The sequence below is a fragment of the Procambarus clarkii genome, chromosome 43 (assembly GCF_040958095.1).
Source record: "Procambarus clarkii isolate CNS0578487 chromosome 43, FALCON_Pclarkii_2.0, whole genome shotgun sequence".
Classification (NCBI taxonomy): domain Eukaryota; kingdom Metazoa; phylum Arthropoda; class Malacostraca; order Decapoda; family Cambaridae; genus Procambarus; species Procambarus clarkii.
Genome location: NC_091192.1, coordinates 35895095 through 35909890, shown reverse-complemented (window position 1 = coordinate 35909890; position 14796 = coordinate 35895095). Strand labels below are relative to the sequence as shown.

The following is a 14796-nucleotide window of genomic DNA, read 5'->3' as shown; positions in this document are numbered from 1 at the left end:
TATTCTAAATAAGAGTAATACCTGAATATTTCCAGATAGGAGTGATTTTGCCACTAAAAGTTTTGAAGCCTCTAATGGTGTTCACATACACTATTCTCTCATTTAATTGGTTTCATCCATCTACCACACTGTTTCCTAAAGAGAATGAAAACATTATTTTGGATCCTTTGTTTTTATAACTTAAATCCATGACCCCCTTGTTCTCAAATTTACAGATTTCAACAACTGATTAACCCTCTTTTCTTCTAGTTTTAACACACAACATTTTTAACCTATATTCATAACTTTTGTTTTCATACGTTGAGAGCCATTTTATAGCATGGCTTAAAACATTTATAATTTTATCTATTTTTCTTCAAACACACACACACGACAGGGTTGATAAAGATAGGCTATTTAACACAAGGGGCACACGCACTAGGGGACACAGGTGGAAACTGAGTGCCCAAATGAGCCACAGAGATATTAGGAAGAACTTTTTTAGTGTCAGAGTGGTTGACAAATGGAATGCATTAGGAAGCAATGTGGTGGAGGCTGACTCCATACACAGTTTCAAGTGTAGATATGATAAGAGCCCAATAGGCTCAGGAACCTGTACACCTGTTGATTGACGGTTGAGAGGCGGGACCAAAGAGCCAGAGCTCAACCCCCGCAAGCACAACTAGGTGAGTACAACTAGGTGAGTATATGCTGCAACTGCTGCAATACTAATTTAGGTAACATGTTATGACATTTATTTTGAAGCACTTCTCCATGTATATAAAGGAAATTCAGAAATTAGCCAGAGCAGCAGAGACCTTTTAAGTATACCCTTGATGTTGTCCTCAGGTGACAGTTTATTATCCACCACTAGATCTTTTTCTTGATAAAAGTTCTTGAGAGTTTGAGAGCAGTAAGGCTAAAGAACATTTAATCTGTGTGGGAGGCCCCATATTGTAGTCCCATGTATCCGACTGCTTACCTGAGTAATCTCCAGTCAAATACAAGAGGCACAACCACCACAAGATAATAAGTGAATTTGGGATAAGATGGTAATGCTATATATTAGCACACACTTTTATAATCATAATGCTAGTGCTAGTATTTAAACTGATACACTAGGGTTATTATATTCATTCTTTCTGTAGCCCATTAGCCATATGCCCTTTCGATCTAGATCTTTTTAACCATGACTTCTTACACAAGCCATTTACCAACCCTTGCTCAAGTCTACTTGCAAATCATGCACAAATTCCTCTCAAGTCAATTACTTATATAAGATATTTCCATAAATAAGGATAAATACTACAGAACAGTGTGGAAATATATCACTGACAATAGCTATAGCTCCACCACTGCCTTATGACAGTACCTAAACCTACTCCTTTCATGCCCAGCCAACTGTGACCAACCTGGAGGTGTAGGCTGTGAGTGTCTGGAAGGTCTTTGTCTCCTTAGTGTAGAACCATTTGAGCCGGAACCACCAGGAACTGAGACAGAGACTGAATCCGCATGGCAGGGGCCTCGTCCACTACCACCATCCGAGTGCCCTCGGCTGTGACCAGAGCTATGACTCGAGCTGTGACCTGCCGACCTGCTGGAGCCGTGACTTCCACCACCCCTGCAGGTACATACATGGCACTCCTATTATGCTTTACCATCTTTGTTTTAGAAGTTCTTATTATCAAGAACACCTTCAATTAAATTACTGTAGTCAGCTATTACCATCATGATGACTGAACTTTTAAAAATTTTACAAGGATAGTTATAATTGTGAATGGTTTCACGTAGAACACTGACAACATGAAATAGGTACTGTATCATAATAACGTTTATTAGAGTAAAACAAGTTTATTCGTAGTGCTTGACAAGAGGATGTTGAAGCACGTAAATTAAGAAAAACTATAGTGTACTTTTAAGAAATTATTAAGTTGATACATAAATAAATGAATGAATGTACAGCTGACAAGACACATTCATAGAGATGGAATATGAAAATAAAGGTTATACTGTAGTTGTTGAGTGGGTAGGTGAGAGGATGACTGGGATTAATATTAAGTGGGTGTATGAAGATGATTGCTGTACACAGATGCAAGTAGATGATGGCTACCAATGGCCCAATGATGAGCTTGTCAGAGCCTGTTAATTTCTTTACCTGCTCCTCCTCTTAGTGTCATCTGGATGCTGAGGATGGGACTGGTGCAATGCCTGAGACACGTGTGCAGGGTGACCTGGGTGGGAGACGTGCACTATGTGGCCCGAGACATCGCGTTGCTCCATGCCCGACGACCCTATCCACGTACTTCCTCCCCTCTCTAGTGACCCAGAACGCCCACCAGCTAGGCTTCCACTGCCACCGATGCTGCCACCCACGCTCGTGTTGCTCCCACTGGTACCCGTTCCACCTATACTAATACCACTCGCACTCCTCCGACCTCCACTGCTACTACTGCGTCTAAAAGAAAAAACACAAAGTCAATTAGTATTATTCTATACTATTAGTTTTATGAGTATATATCAATATCTGGCTACTTGAGCATATTCTTCAATGAAACTGCCCCCTGTTCTTCACATCTACCCTGAATCTAAATATATTTTGAAATCTTAATTATCATTCATTTCTAAAATAGCTTATTTATTTTAGGTTATTAAATTATAATAACCGGTGACCTTAATAATCCCCTACAAGGGATTGGAGAGAATAATAACAATAGTGGAACACCTGGAACTGATAGAAGTTGTAACCAACATAACATGAGATCATGGAAGAAAAATTGTGCCTAGTATGCAATCACATCTTTTGACAGTGATTAAATGGAATAGCTGAGAGGGATGGATGGATTGCATCTGTCTTGACCATCTGAATATCATGGATGCATAAACCTTAATAAATTAATATACATTTTTACACAGGAGAGAAATGGAGGAGTGAATTGTTTACAGTACCAATACCTGTACTTACATTTAAAAAACTTTGCCTCAGTTTACCACAACAATTATTCTGAAAATAAGAGCATATGAGTAAAAGGAACCCTACTAGCATGGATGAAAGTTTTTCTAACATGCATATTGACGAGGGCCACAATACTGTGGAGCCTCGATTAACGAATTTAATCCGGTCTAGCACTTGGCTCGTTATGTGTAAAACTCATCTTTAGAAACAAATTTCCCCATTTAAAATAATGGAAATAAAATTACCCCAATCCACCCCCAAAAACATTAATACTGTAACCACGCGATTATCCGGGATTCGAACATCCAGAAAACGCCCTTATACAGCCAAAATCGTGACTGGATAAAGTTATCGCAATATCCGGCCAAAATGGCCATGGGAGCCGGATAAAAGCTGGTTTAGCCGAATAAAAAATCAGAGTCGGTTAACTTGCTGCCGATGTTATATTATCCAGACAGTCAGCCGGATAATCATTGAATTGTCCAGATATGAAAGCCATGGGGCGAGCTGTATCATATTAATCCCATCTGGCTGTGGCTGGCTGGCTCGAGGCGCATGGTGAAGGGGGTGGGGTTGGTGGTTGGTGTCGGGAGAGTGGGAGGGGTGCATTGGGACAGATCACCTGGGTACAGGAATTACCATTAATTTTAGAACAATTCATCATAGCCAAAAACCAGCGTTGAATGTAATGAAACGCCATTTTCTGGGTGAGCCCCAGAGGCTCCCTGGAGCTTATCGGGCTAATGTATGTTATATTAGACCGGGACATTAGCTAAGGAGTTCAGACCTACCAGGGACCAGCGCCAGAACCTGGCCCCTTCAGAGAGGTTTCAGGGAGCAATGGCCCTGGAAAACCCCCCTTGTGGTTGGGGTTTACCTTATCTGCTATTGATCGGGGTCAGGCACCCAGAAAGGTAGGCATAACAAAACAAACCCCACACAGTAAAAAACTAAAACAAAAAAATGAACAGAGAGGTAGAAACTCCCTACAATCCCAAGGAAACAAGTAGACATCACACTTTACTGCCGCGCTGATTGTCCGCGCAGCCCTCCCCGCCCCGAGAGGGGGAGGGGGCAGCCTCGGACCTCGCCGCACCGGCTGCCTAGCATCAATTCATAAGCTAATGTCAACTGGGATAGACGCTTCTCTGGCCTCAATATCCTAGGTGGTGTTTGCCTTGTGTGGCGTTCACTGCCGTGTGTTTTGTGCGGTGGCCAGGTGTTCCTCATCAGTACCAGGGCTGTATGCGCTTAGGGGCTTCTTTCCCTAAGCGCCCTGTGAGTACTGCCCCTGCGTGACAGGGTTATCCTCCCTGGGGCATTCGGGAACCATTCCCATAGAGGTTCTTGCTTCTCAGCATTTGCCTTGCCCTTGGGGCCAGCTGGGGCTTGGGGCCCTTGTTTGGCCCTGGGTAGGGACTGGTATTGTGCTGGTTAGGGCGTCAAGGTGTTGCGCGACCTGCCACCTCTGGAGACAGTGTACTTTTGCGGGATTTTTCTTTTGTTTTTATTTTAATTTGCCTGGTGGGGGTCTGCCTAGTGTGGCTATAGTTCCACTGGTAGTTTTTGGTCGCCTTCTGCTAGGCCTCCGTGATTGCCGACACGCGAGCAAGGAAGCATAGAACAGGGAAACCACATCCGCAAAATCGGCGCGAAAAGCTTCAACAAGGTAGCCGATGAGCGAGCCACTGAGGACAATGCGCAAGAACCCGGGACGGAGCCAAGCGCTCTCACATCCTCCACGAGCCAATCCGTGGACAGCTCCAGGAGGGAAAAGAACCGCAAGGCCAAAGCCAAATGGCCCCGGGCACGCAAGTCCTCTGAAACAAGCACCGTCGAAAGAGAGGGAACCTGCACATGGAGCTGAACAATGCCAACATCACATGGAAGGGCAGGGACAAACAAGCACTCGTTTAGGTACTCAAGATCGCCCCCAGGAAAACCTGAACCACCGTGGAAGCTTCCTGCCACTTCAACGTGCGGGAATGAAAGAAGGAATGCCAGGCATCCAAAACAAATAAAGGGCAGTCCGCTAGCCAGGAAGACTCCGGAACCTCGTAACGGAGCCAAAAAGGGAACGAAGTCCCAAACTTGAATTCCAAGGGATCCATCTCCGAGGCATAATCCGGGTCACGCAGGAGGTATGTTGCAAGGGCCGCCCGCACCACACCAAGTTGGATGCGATAAGCCGATAAAGACGGAAGACAAGCCTGGAAAGACGGAACCGATTCACCCGGGGTAACACAGAACCGAACCCTGGGAGGAGCAGACACCAAATCCAACTCGTACGCAGAGGGGGTAAAAAAAAAATCCCACTCCTTGCAACAGTAAACCCTGCTCAGAGGAAATAAAAACCCAGGCGGAGTCTAGCGGGGCCCAAGGCCCCCAAGTCAGCCCCTCCCCAGCCCCTAGGTCCCCAACAGCAGGACCCTGGGCCGAGTCATTTCCCCCAAGCACCGACCCCACAAGACAAGGACGGTGCAGCCGCAGAAGCCGAAAGGAAGGGGGCCCACTGGTCAGACCCAGAAGCTTTGGCCATGAGACAAGACTCGAAAGCTTCCGCTGCCCCCACCCCCCTTCCCGGAGAGGGCATCCCCCGAAGCTGCCCGAGTCTCGAGATCAAGTATCCCCCTGCCCCAATTCCGAAACCCTCAGACATTTTGGGGCCGGAATCAGGAGGGGAAAGGGACCAGAACGAACAACTGGAGGGGAAGGATGAGGAGGTGCAGACTGAACCAGGATCGAAGCGACCCCCACCCCAAAGTCCGGGTCTCGAAAAGCAAAGCGGAGCAGCACCGGGTCATCCGGGGTGAGCAACCAACTGAGTGTGTTGCAACAGATGAAACCTAGCTTGCAACGCTTGCGCCGCCCGTACCCAAATAGAATCATCAGAGGATTGGGTAAACTGAGTCACTAGCAAGCAGCAACACTCACAGGACTCCGGGTTGAAAGTATCACCGATCCAACAGGTGGCGTGGCAGAGGCAAAAACAATGAGGGTCACCCCGAGACAAGGGGAACGAGCAACCCTCAAACTCGCACAAAATGACAAGGGACTCCAGGCTCACATCCATTGAATCCTTGCGCCCCCTAGGGGATTTCCAGGGTCCTGAGCGTTTACCTTAAGAGTACTCGCACCCAGGTAGTCCCACACAGGGTGCTGCTAATTGGCACCCAAAACTACAAAGCGAACTTCTATAGCTGAACCCCAGGGATGTGTACACTCACAGGGACCTAGCAGGCGGCACCACCGAGGAGAACCATGACAGGGCAAACACCAGTGGATAATAAGGCAAAACCCCCACAAAGCAAAAACAAAAAGAGAAACAAACACCTGCAAGAGGACAGCGAACCCCAGGAACAGAGCCGGCCACTATGTTGGGAAAACGAAGCTGCGCAGCACTTTGCGCCCCTACCAGTGTAAACTGCCACTTACCTGCAGGTAACAAAGGAGAACAGAACACCCAAGAACCCAACGGGTGGCCGAAAAACCGAACGGTAGAACGGACCAGCAGAGGACCGAGGAGCCTGTGGAAGATGGCCCCAAGCTCCAAGGGCAGTACTTATAGGGCACCTAGGGAAGGCAGCCCTAGGCACATGCAGCCCGAGTACTAAAGATAACTCCTGGCTCTCACGCCATCGGAAAAACAAACACCACACACGAAGCACAGTGCTGGAAAGACACTGAAGCCAGAGCACACGACCTCTGCCTATAGCATCAGCCTCAAGAACTAAGGTGTGGGTAGCCAGCATGAGGGGTCTGGGGCTCCCCCTTCCTCCTCCCGGGGAGGGGGGAGCTGCGCAGACAGCGGTGAGGCGACGTATGACATCATACTAGTTTGCTCACTTTCTGTTTGGGAGTTCTATCCACTAGTTCAGATTTTGGTAACAATTTTAACCAGAATAGGGGTCTATTTTGGGATGCTTACCTTTCTGGGTGCCTGATCCAGTCGATGGCAGGCATAGAATGCTTCTAACCACACAGGGGTTTCTATAAGCTATTGCTCCCCTTGCCTCTCTGAGGGGATCAGGTTCTGGCTCATGGTCCCTGATAGGCCTAAGAATTCCATACACATGACTGATGCCAAAGTCTGACACTAGCATATCAGCCAGGGATAACTTCGGGGAGCCGACGGGGCTCCCCCCAGAAAAGACTATAAAAATTTGAGTGTGGTTTATGCACTCATGGCCAATGCTTGGCCTACCTTGCAGTGCGCGGTAGGTCATTTCGTGGGCATGCGAAAGTGTTAACACTTTCGCTCGCTGGGTGAGCAAGCGCCAGACCGTCCCAAGGTGCGCCGCGCATTCTACGGAAGCTCGCGTTTTTTTTTAATTTTTGTTGTCACTCTTTTCAATATTGTCACTTCAATTCTTGTCCTAAGTCTTTCATTTTGGTATCAATGTGTTCGCAATAGAATTCCCTACAGGAGTATATGCATATATAGTCCAAGAGCGCGGCGTAACACCCACTGCAAACAGAGAAAGTGACAGCACGTTACCTGTGAATGCTCAAGAGCAATATAATATGTCTACTCTTTTTCAACTTTCTCACCTCAATTCTCGTCCTAGCTCTTTCATTTTGGTATCAATGTGTTCACAATAGAATTCCCTATAGGAATATATGCATATAAAGCACAAAGCGCAGCATACCACCCGCAGCAAACAGAGAAAGTGACAGCGCATTACCCGTGAGAGCTCAAGAGCAATAAAATGTGTATACAGTGGTACCTCGGCTTACAAATGCCCCTCTTTACGAACTTTCTGGGTTGTGAGCCCGATTTCTTCGAAAAATTTTAATCGGGTTACGAACTTTACCTCGGGGAAACGAGTTTGTTGATACGCGTGTGTGGCCGAGCTAGCGCGTGGTGGTACGGCGATCGCGCCTCGGTTTACTAGCGCCTCCCGCCCAGTGACTATCGCGCCTGAATTCTTTGCAAGGATTTACATTTTTGGGGGGATTTTTGGCTATTTGAACATAAAATTTGTTATTATGTATCTCACCATAGGTCCCAAGAAAGCCAGTGGTAAGGTTCACAGCAAGAAAACACATGTGAGAATGACCATAGAGGAAAGACAAGAGATCATTTGTGAACATGAAAATGGTACACGTGTTGTTGAAGTAGCTAGGCAGTACAATAAATCTTTAGGAGGAGGATGCAGTAGAGGATGTCCCTTCCTCATCTTTTTGTTTCGAACAACATCTGATATGACCCACCAAAAACATAAGATTTTAATAATAGAGATTTTCAAACAGTACACCACTCACTTGTATTTCTAACTTTAATACCTCTCAATTGGGAAGGGATGTCCCTGTCCACTCAGATATTTTGAAATTGTGCATTATAAAGATATTTTTAGCATTTTGGTCATTTCTTCCCACCTCCCCCTGATAACCGTTTCGTACATTTTCTGCTGTGAGAGCGGAATCTTCCCAGTTCTTTTGGGTTACATCAATGTAATTAGTAGAACCTAAGGCATTTCAAATTAAAGCAACAATTGCAGCAAATTGTTTATGTTCGGTGTGTTATTGTAAATGCTACAATTGTGACATTTCAATCATGTTACAAAGTGATCATAGACCATTGCTACCTGTGCCTCTCAGAGAGTTCTGGCTCGTTGTCCCCGGTTGGCAAAAAATCAGCGTTGAATGTAATGAGACGCCATTTTCTGGGTGAGCCTCGGAGGCTTCCTGGAGTTATCAGATTGATATTAGCTCTATTAATCTGTGGCTTCACTCAATTGGGAGTTTTGCCTACCGGGAACAACGCTGACTCCATACACAGTTTCAAGTGTAGATATGATAAGAGCCCAGTAGGCTCAGGAACCTGTACACCTGTTGATTGATGGTCGAGAGGCGGGACCAAAGATCCAGAGCTCGACCCCCGCAAGCACAATTAGGTGAGTACACCTGGCCGAACCAACCAAGCATCAATAACCCTCGGACCCCTCCAGAAGCCCGCCGTCTCATTCTTCGGCAGAAAAAAACCAGCGTTGAATGTAATGAAACACCATTTTCTGGGCGAGTCCCGGAGGCTCCCCGGAGCTACCCTTGGCTGATATGGATACCCTAACTATTTTGCATCAGTCGATGTGGGTGGAGTTCTAGGCCTACCGGGGACCACGAGCCAGAACCTGGCTCCCCCTCAGAGAGGCACGGGGAGCAATGGCCCATAGAAATGCACATGTGATTTGGAGCATTCTATATCTGCCATCGACCGGGACAGGCACCCAGAAAGGTAAGCGCCACAAAACAAACCCCTATTCTGGTTAAACAACAAAATTCGACAAATGAGTGGACAGAACTCCCCAGAAAAACGAACTAACAAGCATGACGTCATGCGAGCCGCGCCGCATGTCTGCGCAGCTACCCCCTCCCCGGGAGGGGCAAGGGGGTGCCCCAGACCCCCGCGCCGGCGATCCCCACCCCAGTTCTGAGGCTGGATATCAAAACCGTGAAAAAACCCAGCCGACCGGAGGGCGGGAGGGTGCCGGGGAGCCTCCGGGACTCACCCAGAAAATGGCGTTTCATTACATTCAACGCTGGTTTTCTGGGGGGAGCCCCTATGGCTCCCCGGAGCTACCTCACCAAAGACTATCTAAAAAACAAGGGGACATACCCGGCAGGCGGTCGGAGAATCACTCCACAACACGAAGTCGAGACAACAACCCAAGGTATATCAATCGCCAGAAAAAAGGGAGAACGGCCGCAGACGAAGAAAACCTATGATCACGACCATAGGAGCCAAAAACCACTGCGCCTGAGAAGAGCAAGAAGCTCTGCCACACAGCCCCCAGAGGCAAATGCCAACACAAAAAGAAAACCGAGGCAAAGCAAACCTGACCCCAAGGAGCCACAACCACCAAGGAGAAGAAAAACAGGAGAGCACCCTATTCAAAGACCAGGACGACACAGGCAGTGCATAAGCAGGCCGGAGGTGTAACAACGCACGATACAACCTGCGAAACGGCGCAGAAGGAATATCGATACCGAAAGCTAGCAGCAGAAACCAAGGTGCCAGACCCAGGAACGGCCCCAAGCGCCTCTACATCCTCCGCAAGCCAATCCTATGACAATCCCAGGAGGGAAAAGAAAATGCAGGACCAAAACGAAAATGTCACAAGTGTGCAAGACCACCTCCACAAGTGCAGCTGGCAGGGAAGGAACTCGCATAAGGAGCCGCCCCGCACCAACATCCCGCAGAAGGGCAGGAGCTTAAAGACTCATTAGGAGAAGCAAAATCGCTCCCAGGAAAACTAGTAGCGCCGAGACAGGGTGAAGAGAAGAGATATTCACAAAAGAACAAAAAGGCCAACACCCAGAAGCTGCTGGGAAGAGGACCCACAAGCCCTAGAAAGGACCGGAGGGAAGCTCAACCGAATGACGACAGACGCACCAGAAAACGGGAAGGAGCAAAACAGTCCCGAACCTTCGAGAACAAAAAGAAGCAAACACAAAGGACGAAGGCCCCAAAACCCCGTCGCACCCAAGACCAAAAGTCATGCAGAAAAACCCCAAGAAGAGGGGGACATGATGGAAGAAGGCCCGTCCCGGAAAAAAAGGGCGAAGATCGTAGAAAAGCACCCACCGACAGGACAGAAACAACGGGTACAACGGACAAGGAAACCAAGCCCAGGGAGGGGCCGACGCCCACAAAGCACATGCGGAGAGGGGGAACGGAAAACCCCACACCACAAAACTGCAAGTCCCCCCCAGAGGGTTAGAAACACCCCGGCGGGGACCAACGGGGCCTGAGTCCCCTCACGTTAGCCCCACCCCAGCCCCGGGAACCCACCCTGCAGGCCCAGGGGCCGAGCTGTCCCCTCAAAGCCCCAGCGTCAAGAAAAACCCCGGGGCAGCTGTGAAAAACACGAAGGAAGGGAGCCCACTAGGCTCTGAAACATGAACCGAAACCGGAGGATAGGCGAGGGGCAAGACGAAGACCCCAAGCTCATCCCCAGCCAGCACAATGAGGCGAGGACAAGACAGTGAAACCACGGAACATGGAAAAACCAGGCCCGGCACAGCAAGACCGGCAAGGAAGGAGAGCCCCAGAGGGAGCACGGAAGGGCCGAACATAACGCCACAACCAACCCCGACACGCAGCTGCAGTACCAAAACTGCAGCAAAACGTCACCACACTCCCCAAGGAAGCGACAGAGAAGATAGATAAATTGTACACGAGTGGCACACAAGGGGACACAGGCGGAAACCGAGCACCCAACTGAGCCACAGGGACGGTAAAAGAAACATGTGCAGTGTAACAGCCAATCAAAGGAACACATTAGGCAGCCCAACATGGGCCGACCCCATACACAGCCCCAAGAGCAGAGATGAGAGTGCCCAAGAAGCACAGAATCCGCCCGACAGGCAAACGACAGGGGAGAGGCGGAAACAAAGAGCCAGAACCCAACCTGCAAGCACAAGGAGGCGAACACAAAACCTCCGACACAAGAAAACTTACTACCAAACAGGCACCCCCACCGTTGCACTGCGGAACAAGGTGGAGGCGGGGCCGCGAACTCAAGCAAGGTTAGACAAGCATAGGAGAGGGGCAGGAGGAGTACAGGCAGGAACCGCCTCGGAAGGGCCAAGAGGCCACCTGCAGACACCCGTGAACAAGGAAGGAATCAGGTGGAGAGAACAAAAGCTACCCAGTAAAGGCTAATAGCCCTGCAGTAGGCACCTCGGGTGATACGGTCCACGTTCTCAAGTACGTATGTACACCCATTCCTACTCCCAAAAACAAAAACAGCGTAAGGACGAAGGAGACGCCAAAACCGCACCAACTCGCCTGCAGAACATAGGCCCTGAAGGGCCATGACGCAAGCGTTCGAGTCTGTATCCGCCAGAGGCGGCCAGTGCGCCCATGCTGGAGAGGAGGGGAGCAGCGAAGGAGGCTCCCCACCCTAGAACGCAGGGAAAAACCTTATGATTTCCCCACAACGGCACCCCTGAACACCCCCAAGCAATGGGGCACGGATTCTATGGGCCATTGCTCCCCGTGCCTCTCTGAGGGGGCCAGGTTCTGGCTCGTGGTCCCCGGTAGGCCTAGAACTCCACCCACATCGACTGATGCAAAATAGTTAGGGTTATCAGCCATGGATAGCTCCGGGGAGCCGTAGGGGCTCCCCCCAGAAAAAGGAGAAAACTGCAACCGAACAAAACTAAACTGTTTAATCCGAACCAAGACTAAACAGGCAGAAACCCCCAGCACCAGAGGAGAGCATGAAGCTCAGTGACCCAACCCATAGAGGCTAAAGCCAACAGAAACACAGCCTTCTGAAAGCAGCCTTGGACCGAAGGAGCCACCACAAACCGGGGAGATGAGAGAAAGAAGAGCACCCGGTCCAAAGGCCAGGATGGCTCAGGTGGCGCAGGAGCAGGCTGGAGGTCAAACAAAGCATAAACAAGCTTAAGAAATGGAACAGAAATAACATCAACCCCAAACACAAGCTGGAGCAGCTCCATCAGCGATAAGAGGCAACAGTTTTAGGTATAAGATGATGGTCTTGAAAAAGCCAAGAAAGGAAGTACAATACAACCTGTATGGAAGCAGAAGACAACCTACGAAGAGAGAGAAAATGGCGAAAGGAATGCCAGGAGACTTCATACTGTCGCTGAGAATAAGCCCGCAGGTGGGACACCATTAAAGAAGCCACCTGATCACTATTCAAGTGGTGATACACCCGTGTCAAAAAGACTAGACATGAAGAGCGGAGGAGTAATTGAACCAGCAAGGTACCTGACCAGCCTGATCTGCTGAAAGAGGCGGAGCGGTGGAAAACGCCCAGGTTCAGACACTGAGCAAGCAGTGACTGAAACCAAGGCTGAGCCAGCCACCATTGGGCCATAAGGAAGACTCTCCTGCGATAGAACTCCAATTGAGCCAGAACTCGAAGCAACAGCTGGACCGCAGGAAAGAGGTACAGGTAACCCCACCTCGACCAGTCCTGCCAAAAAGTGTCCACTGCAACGGCTCTGCCGACACGAAGAGGTCCACCTCCAGGGTCCAAACGTCCGGCAAAGCCAACTAAGGAGTCTGTGTCGACTGTCCATTCCGGTAACAGAGGAAGGAACCGGGACAGTTCATCCGCCAGGACGTTGGACACTCCCCGTTTGTGAACCGCATGGATGGCTAAACCACAAGAAACCAGCAGACGAGTCACTTGAAGCTACCGGCCCCAAAGAGCCAAAACCTGAAGAGACCTCAACACGGTTCAGACACTGAACTACAGAGGCATAGTCTGAATGGCACCCCGAGCAAGCCGAATTCAACGCAGCGAAAGTCACACCATTGCAAACTCCTGCACGGTGCCGAGCCCGATGGAACGACGGAGCCCACTGCCCTTGCCTGGACTAATGAGCACTTGTCACAAAGCCCCAGCCGAGAGACGAGGCATCCATGAACACATTCAGCGAGGGATCCGGAAAGCGTCAAGGCACCAAACCCTGAAAAGAGTCGGCGACACAGCAACCGACGCAAGGCCCATGGGTGACAAACCCAGCAGTCATGAGAGAGGCAGAAGTAATGGCCCCAAAAGAACCAGAACAGGTACCAAAGCCACACCAGACCCAGTGGGTAAATCAGCAAGGCGAAGTTCAGACTCCCGCACAACTGCTTGAGCAACCACCAAGTGACCCGGGACCTGAGAGTGACCTGAGAGTCCCAAACAAAGCCCAGCCAAGTCCGAACCTGGGACGGAACCAGATGGGACTTCCTCCAGTTCACCAGGAACCTGAACCTGGCAAGCTAGGAAAGAAAAAAACCCTGGCGAGCAGATAAGCAGACTGTCTGGGAGCCCACACCAACCAGTCGGTGAGGTAGGCCAACACCTGAACACCTAGCAGATGCAGATGGGCCACCACAACCCAGGTAAGATGCATGAAAATGCGAGGTGCCAGAGTCAGACCAAATGAAATGCAATATAAGCGGTAAGCATGCCACCCCACAACGAAACCTAACTAGTCCCTGAACCCTGGATTAATTGGGATGTCCCAATACGCATCCCGGAGGTCCAGAGACACCATCCAACAATCCGGCTCCAAAAGAAGCTGGACCTTGGACAGAATGGTCATCCGAAAGGAGGTTATCTTGAGGTGATTTCAGGGCTTTTTAGTGTCCACGCGGCCCGGTCCTCGACCAGGCCTCCACCCCCAGGAGCAGCCCGTGACAGCTGACTAACTCCCAGGTACCTATTTTACTGCTAGGTAACAGGGGCATAGGGTGAAAGAAACTCTGCCCATTGTTTCTCGCCGGCGCCTGGGATCGAACCCAGGACCACAGGATCACAAGTCCAGCGTGCTGTCCGCTCGGCCGACCGGCTCCTAGGAGGGGCAAGGAATCCAGCAGTTCTGACGGGACAAGTCCAGAAAGAACTGAAGATCTGCACAGTCACCGTTTCGGCACTGGAAACAAGCATGATACACACTTGAGGGACAAGGACTGTTCGACCTAGCCCAAGCGCATCAACTTCAGGATGACCTGACAAAGCAAAGAGGAATTAGCCTGCCCTGAACCTCCAGGGAGGAGGAGCAACTGCCCAATGCCACAACAGGCCAAAAGATAACCCGAAACGCCAATGAATTGTAGGAAAAGCGTGGGCAATCAGCACCAGCCTCAACCCCCTTCCCCCCAGTGCCATGTCAATGAGGCAACCCACTTAAAGGTTGGTGCCCCTTACGTGAAGCCAACTGACGTGCAGAGCAAGCAGTGTGCCAACCAGAAGACACATTGGCTCAGAAGTTGGCACCAAGGGCCCACCGTGACCAGAAGAAATCCGAGCCCTGGCACAACCCTTCCGAGAGGACCGAAAACGGCGACCCAGGAGCACCAACAAATCTGAAAGAGGATGGCAACTAGCCGA

General features: G+C 49.7%; 1 protein-coding gene across 5 annotated transcripts in view; it reads right to left on the bottom strand.

Annotated features, from left to right (window-relative positions):
• LOC123755965 (axin-2) overlaps nucleotides 1-14796 on the bottom strand; it is a 179635-nt gene that overhangs the window by 26598 nt on the left and 138241 nt on the right. For all 5 annotated transcript variants that reach the window (XM_045738964.2, XM_045738967.2, XM_045738966.2 and 2 more), the window contains 2 exons: nucleotides 2135-2434; nucleotides 1392-1600 (listed from right to left, as the gene is read on the bottom strand). In XM_045738964.2, the coding sequence (XP_045594920.1) occupies nucleotides 1392-1600; nucleotides 2135-2434 (509 nt within the window). The remainder of the gene's footprint in view (nucleotides 1-1391; nucleotides 1601-2134; nucleotides 2435-14796) is intronic.